The 10,175-nt window shown below is 42.0% G+C and overlaps 1 protein-coding gene across 4 annotated transcripts in view; it reads left to right on the top strand.

The window, feature by feature from the left end:
• The first annotated feature begins 319 nt into the window (after positions 1-319).
• The window catches only part of LOC129165485 (zinc finger protein ZFP2-like), a 59,196-nt gene continuing 49,340 nt past the window's right edge, over positions 320-10,175 (top strand). The window contains exons 1-4 of one of the 4 annotated variants that reach the window (XM_070548056.1): positions 468-6,673; positions 6,749-6,794; positions 9,492-9,602; positions 10,015-10,140. In XM_070548056.1, the coding sequence (XP_070404157.1) occupies positions 6,306-6,673; positions 6,749-6,794; positions 9,492-9,509 (432 nt within the window). In that variant the 5' untranslated portion in view covers positions 468-6,305 and the 3' untranslated portion in view covers positions 9,510-9,602; positions 10,015-10,140. Of the gene's footprint in view, positions 6,674-6,748; positions 6,795-9,491; positions 9,603-9,866; positions 10,141-10,175 lie in introns of all 4 variants that reach the window. The other 3 variants (XM_070548055.1, XR_011519090.1, XM_070548054.1) reach the window with 3 other exon arrangements.

Here is a 10,175-nt window from a genome sequence, read left to right as displayed (position 1 = left end):
CTGAGGATGAGGATGTTTGATTCAGAGGGAAGAGATACAGTGGGAAAAAAATAAATCAATGTTGCACTTTCTATATGTTCTTGTGTGTATTGCAGTATGTGTGCGTTTTTCACAACAACAGTGTTAATAAAATGACAAAATCTTCATTCAGTGGCATTCATAATCTCTTTTTTGACTGCAGAAAAAAATGGCTAGTGGAAATCCAAGGTGATGATCATAAAGGTTAATTTTGAACCCTGGTTTTTACAATGAAAGAAAGTTTATATTTTGGATTTGTACTTCGTTCTCACTTGGTGTCGTTCTTATCCTGACCAGCAGGTGGCGGTAACACGTTCATCGTTCTCCAAGCGCCAACCAAAACCAAGACGAAGAAGAAGTAAAGGACTGTTGGCAAACTTAGCTTGTTGTATGAGGTGTTGTATGAGTCTCCGGCTTAAACATGTATTCAGGAGAGTCTCTGATGGACTTTGTCAACAAGCAAGTAGCTACTGCTAGAAAACTCATCACGAAGGTTGAAGAAGCCTTGGCCCAGTTCGAGGAAGGGCTCGGTGATCAGCGCAGACTGTCGGATGTGAGCTGGGAACCACAGAGCCGCTCACACGGAGCAGGTAAGAAACACCAGCGGGACTCGTGCAGAGACTGACTGGGACAATAATTATGCCCGGGGCCCTGTCCTGTTATTATTATTTAAGGTGTGTAGAAAGCTGCTTTCTTGTGTAGATGATCATCTCCAGCAAGCGGACCTCAGTTTTCTGACTGCCTTTTAGCCAGCCGTCTTTCGATTTTTACGGGCGCAACTACAAGAGAAATTACGGTGTCCTCGTTATAGAGTGCCTTTCAAAATAAAAGCGCTCAAAACACATTTCAAAGTTTGTGTAAAATTGTGTCTACGATAAAACTGCGTTTTATGATTTTATCTATTTAAAAATACTTTTAATCAAAATAATGAACACGATATAAACGTGTTTGTTTAAAATTGTGTGCAAGATAAAACCGTGTTTTTTTATGATTTTATCCATTTAAAAATACTTTAAATTAAAAGAATAAACACATTTGTCTACTTTGCAATTCTTATCCCTCCCCTCCCTTTCATCCTGATCTGATGTGGGATTTCAAAAGAAAGTGAAAATTATTGACAATTATCACTAAATTCAATGGTTTCTTTCTCAAAAACTGTCTGATTTCACAACATCATTCCACATCAGTCTTAAAGTACACACCGACTGCTGAATCCTCCCCAACTTTCATATGGATCTGATGTGGCATTTCAAAATAAAGTGCAATCAAATATGACTTTAGAGACAATTTTCACTATATTCAATGGTTAATTCCTCAAAAACTGTCTGATTCCACAACATCATTCCTAGTGTTGTGTTGTTTATCAGTCTTAGAGTACACATCGAGGACTACATTCTCTGCAAATTTTTATTAAGACCTGATGATACATCAGAAATTTTGTGAGGATGTAGTCGTCTATGTGTACTTTAAGGCAGATGTGGAATGATGTTGCAGAATGAAACAGTTTTTGAGAAATTACCATGGAATTAGTAAAAATAGTCATTAATGACTTTTGATTGCACTTTATTTTGTAATGCCACATCAATCAATCAAAGCTTTATTTATAAAGCGCCTGTCGGGAAGCCCAAGGCGCTGAACATGGTACATGAGAAATGTGAAACATGATGAATAAATTGAAAATAAAAGCACAGGGTTTCCCTTACATAGGCGTAGCCGTGGCGGGCCGCCACGGCTGAAATCCCACCGCCACGCCTACAAGATCCCAAGCTTTATTTATTTATTTATTTTGCGCTGTTTCCCAAAGAAGCAGCGGGAACTACTATGTTGTCGCTTGTGATCACAGCTGGCGGGCAGCAAGGAGGAGCAGGCAGGGCAAGGTGAAGTTACAGCATAAGTTACAAAGTTTAAAATTAGAAAGGTAGCAGTGGATATAATGCTTTGTGGTTTACATGTTTCAATAGCATTAAGATAAACGAGTTTTGACGATCTTGACAGGGTTTCCTCCAGTGCTTACTAGGCCAGGTTCTCCTCCCCCCACCAGGCTAAGCATCACTTATTCGTGTAAAATTTATTTATTTTTTCATGTCTGACTTTAACCGCATCTAATACCGTATCACGGCGTGAGCGCAACGGCGACAACTTAAGTTCGATGTGTGAGCAGCGTGAGAGGTCGGGTGTTTTCATCTGAACCCTTAAAACCTCCAGCAGCTACGCTGCACACCGGACTGAGCTCGATAACATTGACCCAGCACAGCCACTGGGTCATTGGAGCTGCCCCGTGACTGCCTGATGGAAAACCAGCGGGTTTCATCAGACTCGTAAAGTTTCTTGTTTTTGGTGGGGACCCCCTGTATTTTACTGCTCCCTCCTGCAGTCTTCCCCTATTAACATTTAAAATGATTCTGTAAATTGGTGTATCAATAGAAAACACCTCTGCCTCTGCCAGCTGCAGTCAATGTAGTCTTTTTGAAGCGACTCATGCTTTGTTTTTATTAAACGCTACATAAAAATCCTTTCTTGTCATTTGTGTGCTTCTGTGAAGTCTTTGGATGGACGAGTTCAGTTAACCAGATTCAAGACAGGAGAGAGACAAGTAGAGCCACTGGGCCAGCCTGAAAGACTGACAACCCCCAACACCCAAGCACATTCCATTGTCCCTCATCTGTGGCTGGCTGCATTTACAAATGAAAGGCAGCTAACGATCAGTGATTTAGTCATTGTTATCAAACCAAGCAGTTATTTGACAAAGCTCTGGTAGAGCTGGGGGAATCAGAAAATGCTGGGAGTTCTAGTGTTAACACAGAATGTTCTGTTGTGGAGATATGATCTAAACCACTCCAGAACAGACCCTTGGATCCCAACCCATCGTTCCAAGCGATCAAGTAGAATCGCCTGGTCAACTGTGTCAAACGCTGCCGTCAGATCTAACAACAGAACCACCACAGATGTACCCTGATCTAGTGATAGATAGATATCATTTAAGACCCTCAGTAGAGCCGACTCAGTACTATGGCCAGACCTGAACCCTGATTGGGAAATCTCAAACAGATCAGAGTCTGCTAAATGTGAGACCAGCTGCTGATGAATGACTTTCTCAAGCAGTTTCAATGTAAAAGGCAGGGTAGAGATAGGCCTGTAATTTTCGATCACAGAGACATCAGCACCAGGTTTCTTCAGGGTCGGCCGAACAACTGCTGCTTTCAAAGCAGCTGGGACCACACCTGTGCTGAGGCTCCCATTGATAATCTGACCAAGTGATGGGCCAAGACACGGAAAGGCAGCCTTCCAGAGACGAGGCGGCAGGACCTCAAGTGGAGAGCCAGATGGCTTCTGCCTTGCAACAAGCTTCCTCAGCTCAGAATAAGAAACGGTATTGAGGGAGCTCAGGGTGGGTGGTGATGGAGGAACTGGAACAGGGTCAATAGAGTTACCAGAAATAGCTGCTCTAATGCCTGATACTTTATGAACAAAGAATTTGTGAAAATCTTCAGAGTTTCCAGCAGCTGTAGTGGACAGGAAGCTGGGCTCCTGATACACCAGAACAGAGTTCAGTGTTTTGTAGAGAATCTTGGGATTCTTAGAGTTTGTTTTGATGATGTCTGCAAAATAGGCAGTTCTAGCAACCCTCACTGCATCCAGATAAGCAACCAGGTCCAGGGTGTGACCCCTGGCATGAGTTGGGGACGATAACCATTGAGTTAAATTGAATGAATCTAGCAAATTCAAAAAACCTTTAGCAAGCACATTGTCAGGACAGCAGATGTTAAAATCACCAAAAATAGGACATAGTCATATTTTAGGATGCAGTCTGCCACAAGATCACAGAAATCATTTAGGAAGTTAGAGTCAGTCTTTTATGAGGCCAGAACAGTCTCAATAAGAATTAAGTCACACAACGTTTTCCACAAATGCACATGTTCATTCGGAAATCCACACTCTGTGTTTCACAAATATAATTCGGAGGAACACAAATGCACACGCTCATTCGGAAATTTACACTCTTTGACTCATAAATAAAATGTGAAAAAATAAGTCACGCAACATTTTCCACAAATGCACACGCTAATTCTGAAGTTCACACTCTGTGGTTCACAAATATAATTTGTAAGAACACTTGTAATATAAACTCACAGATGATACGAATTCCTGAATGTGCATTTACGAACAGCTTCTCATTTGTGAACCTTTCCGCGTTTGTGAGTGAAATCTGTGTGGTGCATTCACGAACAGCTTCTCATTTGTGAACCTTCCTGCATTCGTGAGAGAAATCGGTGTGCTGAATTTTGAGACTCTCCTAACGTCGCAGGTCACCAAACGTCACCATTGGCTAATGAATCTGTCAATCAAATATATGATTCCACCAGGGCTGTTCGCTTTCATATGGCTCCTTATGTTAAGGAACAGATCTGCTGTGCGCATGCGCATTGCAGTTCACACGGCAGAGCGGGATGGACCGGTCACAATCTGTGAGTAACAGTTTTATCTTATTCCCTCGTTGTAAGTTATGCAATGTTATAGAATTATGAGTAGAAGTGTTCTTCATGGTCAAGTAAAATGTTTTATGTTAAATTCAGTCCAGACGTTACGTGAAGTCTGGTCCATTCTTCATCTAGTTTAACATCAAGCTAAACTCAAGCGAACATTTGTTTAGTTAGCGTGTCTAGGTACCATTTTTTTAGGCCACGGTTGTCAAACTCAAGCCCTTGGTCTATTTTTATTTGTCCCGCGAAATCAAATGTCAAATATATAATATTAAAACTGGCCCGCCGGGCGATTTTGCTGATAAGACTATTAATCCCATAGTGCTTTGCGGCGTTAGCGCGCAAGACGAAGCAAGCCCTCTTTTATGTTTACGATCGTTAGCATTCATGCTAGTAGAATCAGCGTGTGCAGCGTTACCCTCAGTCTTAAACAACTGAAGATACTCCTCTAAGCGCCCAGTTTACTCAGCGAGTTTCCGACTTTGAACGCCTAGAAAGAAGTTATCTGGCTGGAACAGGTGACCATCAGAGTGGAGAGAACTGAGCTTGAAACATTTAATTGTCATGCACTTTTTCTGCTCCAAAGCATGAAAGTTAATAACTGAGATATTTTCATAGAAGATAATTGCCATTTTTGGTTTTTGTTGTTGGCCTGTAAAAAAAGATTAAACTTGTTCTAAAATGGGAACTGGACAGACTACAAATTGAAGAATAGAATAGAAAATCCCTTTATTGTCCCTCAGTGGGGAAACTGTGTCACAGCAGCAATAACGTTCATTACAGAAGCCTAACAGGAGAGTAAAACATAATAATAAAGAGTAAACTAAAAGAAAACATAAAACAGACTAACTTAAAATATCCAAAAGGTAAAACAATCTAAATACTGAATACGTACACATTGTAAGGAGTAAAAAGAGTAAATAAAAATTGAGACATAAGTAACGAGTGATGTGTTTTATTTAAAATGCACTTGCTTGTGTGTAATTTGGTCATATCGGATTCTGTGTTCAGATGCAAAAATAAGTTTCTTTCCAATTGAATAACAAGACATCTGTAAATAAACTTTTAAACAAATATTGAGTTTGGCCCGCAACTTTGTCCCAGTTTTTAATTTTGTCCCATTGTGAATTTGAGTTTGACACCCCTGCTTTAGGCTGTGCGTGCAGTAATAAGGAGACAGACACTGGCTGAGCCGGTGCATAAATGTTAGATTTTCTGGCGGTGGGCAATAGTTAAAGAAATATATATATTTTTTTAAATGCATCTTTAAATTTTGGCCAATGAGCTCTGGCACATAATAAACAGAAATACTGCTTCATCATTTCATGTACCTTTGAATCTACAGTTGGTCTTATTTAAAAATGTTTTTTTTTATTAAAACTATCATAGCTGGAGTGTTAAAAAAATAAAAGTGCCGTAAGATATTTGGAAGTTATTTTATTTCTATTACCCAACAGTTATCCAATTCATGTTTGTTCAGTTCTTTTTGTTTTTTTCCTCTAGGAATCATTGAGGCGTGACATCCTTCAGAGGTTTTACGATTGACTGTCAAGCATCCTGGAGAGGCAACCTGTTGATGGGGAAGGGCTACAGTTTGCTTGTCACCATTATTTAGTTTTATTAGGTGCTCTAGGTGACATTGTTGATGTGGGAGAGGATATACTTTCTGCTCTTTCAGATCTGAATACTATTGTCCAGCAGGAAAGAGATAATCAAAAGACATTAATAACGTTACACGTTGAAAGAGGTTCTCGTGGCCGCCCACGATTGGCGGTGTCGCGAGAGGCTCTCGAACACCTTGTGGAAATGGGTCTGCCAACAAGTGTCATTACCAAACTCCTTGGTGTATCCAGAGCAACTCTATTTAGACGGATGTCTGAAAACAATATATCTGTATCTGCCACATACAGTAAATGCAGTGATGAGGAACTAGATTCATTTATCTCAGTAATTAAGAGCAACATGCCAGATGCTGGGTACAGGGTAGTCCGAGGTGCTCTACTTGCCCAGGGACATAGAGTACAGTGGGACCGACTTTATGCATCCATGCATCGTGTGGACAGTGCGGGTGTACTTGCTCGAATGACACATCTGGGATGTGTAGTGAGAAGGACGTACACAGTTCCTTGCCCAAAGTATATGGTGCACATTGACACCAATCACAAGCTCATCAGGTAATGTCTGTGTGTAATTGGAGATGTTATTTTTTGTTTTGGGAGTTGCATTTTTAATTGTCTGTGTTTTAACAGGTACAATTTTATTATCTTTGAAGGAATAGACGGCTATTCAAGGAAGGTAGGTGTTTTCATTGTCAAGGACCAAACAGCTGCAAATGTGTTTTCTGGCTATCTTCTGTTTTATAGATATGTTTTATACCTTTAACAACTTATATTTTGAAGTAGAGGGCTGCATAGGATTGGGTCCCAGCAGGAGCGGGCAGTTTGAACAGTTGGCTAAAAACCAAAGGGATTTTCAGAAATCCAAAAATATACACATTATTTTTTTTTGGCATATTTGTAGTCAGTTAATGTAAGGGCTTGTAATAATCATTAGCCTTTACTCCTCCATATTGATTTTTAAATGGAAGAATATGATACACAATCACATGAATCTCCAATAATAGTCTGTCATGCCATGTTTTCTCCTGCACGATGAGTGAATACACAAAATCAGTGCATCTTAATTATATTGTGGGTAATAGTTCTGAGTGTCACGGGAGAATGTGGGAGTAACATACATGGTCAGGGGTGGACCTTTAAAGCGCCCGAGCGCCAATGGCGCTAAATTTTCTCGTCGGGCGGTAAATACTTGACGACTTACCGCCCGGGTGGCGCCCAAGCTTTATTTGTCATTTACACACCGGCTTTCACCTACACCATGGCCCCGCCCTGTAGGAAGCTGCCGTTTTCATTTCGCGCGCGTGAACCTGCGCGCCTCTAGCCACGTACTGCACTTGTACGATTCGTGCACGTCCTGCACGATTCTAGTTATTGTCACGTGAACTATAAGTTCACTATTAAAGATGAAGTGGAACCACGCTAGAAACACACAAGCACGCAGGAAGATCGCGCCACCACAGGGATGGGATTTCTTGATGAAATCTCCGGCAAAACGCTTTAAAACTGTTGAGGAGAAGCGAGATAGTTCGAAACGGTATGAAGCAGAGAAGCGTGTGCGTAGGTGGAATGATTCTTGGCGGTTTAAAGAAGACGGGAGGCGCAGAGAATGGCCATGTTCGAGTTGAGCTGCGCCTCGCCTGGAAAACAGGCGAGAGAAGGCGGAAGCAGCGGGGGGAGTGGCTGAAAGCCGGCGTTTAACGCCGGGGACACACCGGCCGCGGAAGCGCCCGAAGCGAATCGCTCACGAAGTCCGGCCGCTGCTCGCTGCTCCTCAGTTCAGATCAGACACGCCCCATTCGAGGCGCGCCTCGGCTCAGCTGTAGTTTTTCTCCTCCATTTCCTCAGCTCTTTTCCTCTGTGTGTGTGTGTGTGTGTGTGTGTGTGTGTGTGTGTGTGGTGTGAACCAGTTGTTTCTGCCAGTTGAATCTCTTGGACTTCCCTGCATGTGTAGCTCGGGGGTGACGGTGGATGAAGATATCGCGTTAGCATTCACACTTGTTCAATTTTCAGTTTTAATTCTGGTGCCTGTTAGCAGCTGAAACACATCCTCACGTGCTTGTGGATATCATATATTCTATATGAAGACATGACTGTAATAATAAGTAAAGGTTATCAGCTGTTCAGTGTGCTCATAGAAAACGTGACAAAAGAACACAAAACACATTTCTCTTTATGGCCTATATGTGATTTATAGAATACATGTGAACAACTAACATTTCATGTTCTACCACCGGATGTTTGGATCAAAATATGAACCAATCAGATCTTAGATCAGGTGAGAGCCAGGCATTTCCCGTCATCCTCTAGGTTTTGCAGCCGGTGGAGAGCAACTGCAGCGCCTTGCTCCAAAATCTGCGGCCGCCTTGATCTCACGAGGTTATCGATGCCTACGTATGCATGACGTCAGAGCAAGTCGGGTCAATTCGGACACAAATCTAACCGGCATGCACTGCTCGCCGATCACTGCTGGTCTAATCTGCGCAGAACTGGCTCATCTCGAATACAGCCAATGGCTCGAATACAGCAAAGCGGAGTTGGTGATGTACTGCGTTGTATGCCAGAAGTATGCGACGACAAAATCGTGTTTTGTTGAGGGAACAAACAAATTCAAACTTGAATACGTTATTATGTTTGTGAATGTGTACAAAATAAAGGTTTATTACATTTAAAACGGTTCAGTTGTTATTTTGACTCGTTTTGGCAGCTGACCAGCGGGGCCGGTAGATTCTTGGCGGGGCCGGTAAATACTCAGAGTTACCGGCCCAGCTGGCCGGTTGGTTTTGAAGTTAATGTCCACCCCTGATGGTGGTCAGAAATTCAAAACAAGTTGGCAGGAGAGAGATGAAAACTGTATAGTGCAGTGGTCTTCTGTAAAATATGCATCTATCACTCCTGTGAGATTTGACACAAATAATACAGTTTATCAGATCTTAACTTATTTAATTATCTAACATGTTATTGTATGGCTGTTGTACTTTTCATTTGGTAATTGATTGTTTTGGCCCCTATAAAAATGTGTCATAGGAGAGTGTTTGTGCTTGAATTACATAGATCATGTACCTGAAGGTAGCTGACAACAACCGGGCAGACACCCACCTTGCCTTCTTCAGTGAAGCTGTGAATGAGCATGGCTTTCCTCTGACATGCCATTTGAGGTCATATAGTGAAATTTATGGGGGGGGGGGTGAACATTTCCCTCTTTCAAAAATATTTCCCCAGCAGAGGGTTAATAATGCCACATTGTTTACTCACTTAGTAGCAAGGTACATAAGGAAATTTCTGATACTGAAGTTGATGTAGATTGTTATAGATGTGCATTAAAAATGTTTGAAGCGAGATTCTGATGGTTTTTTTTTTTTTGTGTGTGTTTCAGGGTGAGAGGAGATCATGACGGAGAAAATGTAGGTGTTGCAGAATCAATGTTCTCAGTTCAGGGAACTGACACCAACAGCTTCATTGCAGGAAAAAGTGTACACAATTAACGGTGAGTTTAACCTAATTTGGAAGCTGTGTGTGTGTGTGTGTGTGTGTGTGTGTGTGTGTGTGTGTGTGTGTGTGTGTGTGTGTGTGCGCGCCTGTTGACCTGCCCAGGGTGTACCCTTCGTCTCACACTGACTGCTGGAGATAGGCACCAGTCCCCCTGCGACCATTCAAGAGATAACTCAAGTTGAAAACGGATGTATGGACATGTAAATGTGTGTGTGTGTATATTATAATTTTCTTTTATTTAATCCCCCTCCAAATCCAGGATCGAGCGCCTCTGGCGTGATGTCTTCATGAGTGTTACTGGTTTATATTACAACATCCTGCACTCTCTGGAAGACCAAGACTTGCTCGACATCAGTAACATCCTTCACCTGTTTTGTTGCCATTATATTTTCTTGCCTCGCATCCAGGCCAGCCTGGATGTCTTTAGAGATGCGTGGGACAACCATCCAATCAGGACAGAGGAAAACATGACACCACATCAGCTGTGGCATCTGGGCCAGGCTCTGAATCCTGTTTCTGATCCAGGGGCAAATGTATGTTCTGTTAAAATGACTGATCACATGTCAAG

Source organism: Nothobranchius furzeri, chromosome 2 (assembly GCF_043380555.1).
Source record: "Nothobranchius furzeri strain GRZ-AD chromosome 2, NfurGRZ-RIMD1, whole genome shotgun sequence".
NCBI classification, from domain to species: domain Eukaryota; kingdom Metazoa; phylum Chordata; class Actinopteri; order Cyprinodontiformes; family Nothobranchiidae; genus Nothobranchius; species Nothobranchius furzeri.
This window is presented reverse-complemented; position numbering and strand designations above follow the sequence as displayed.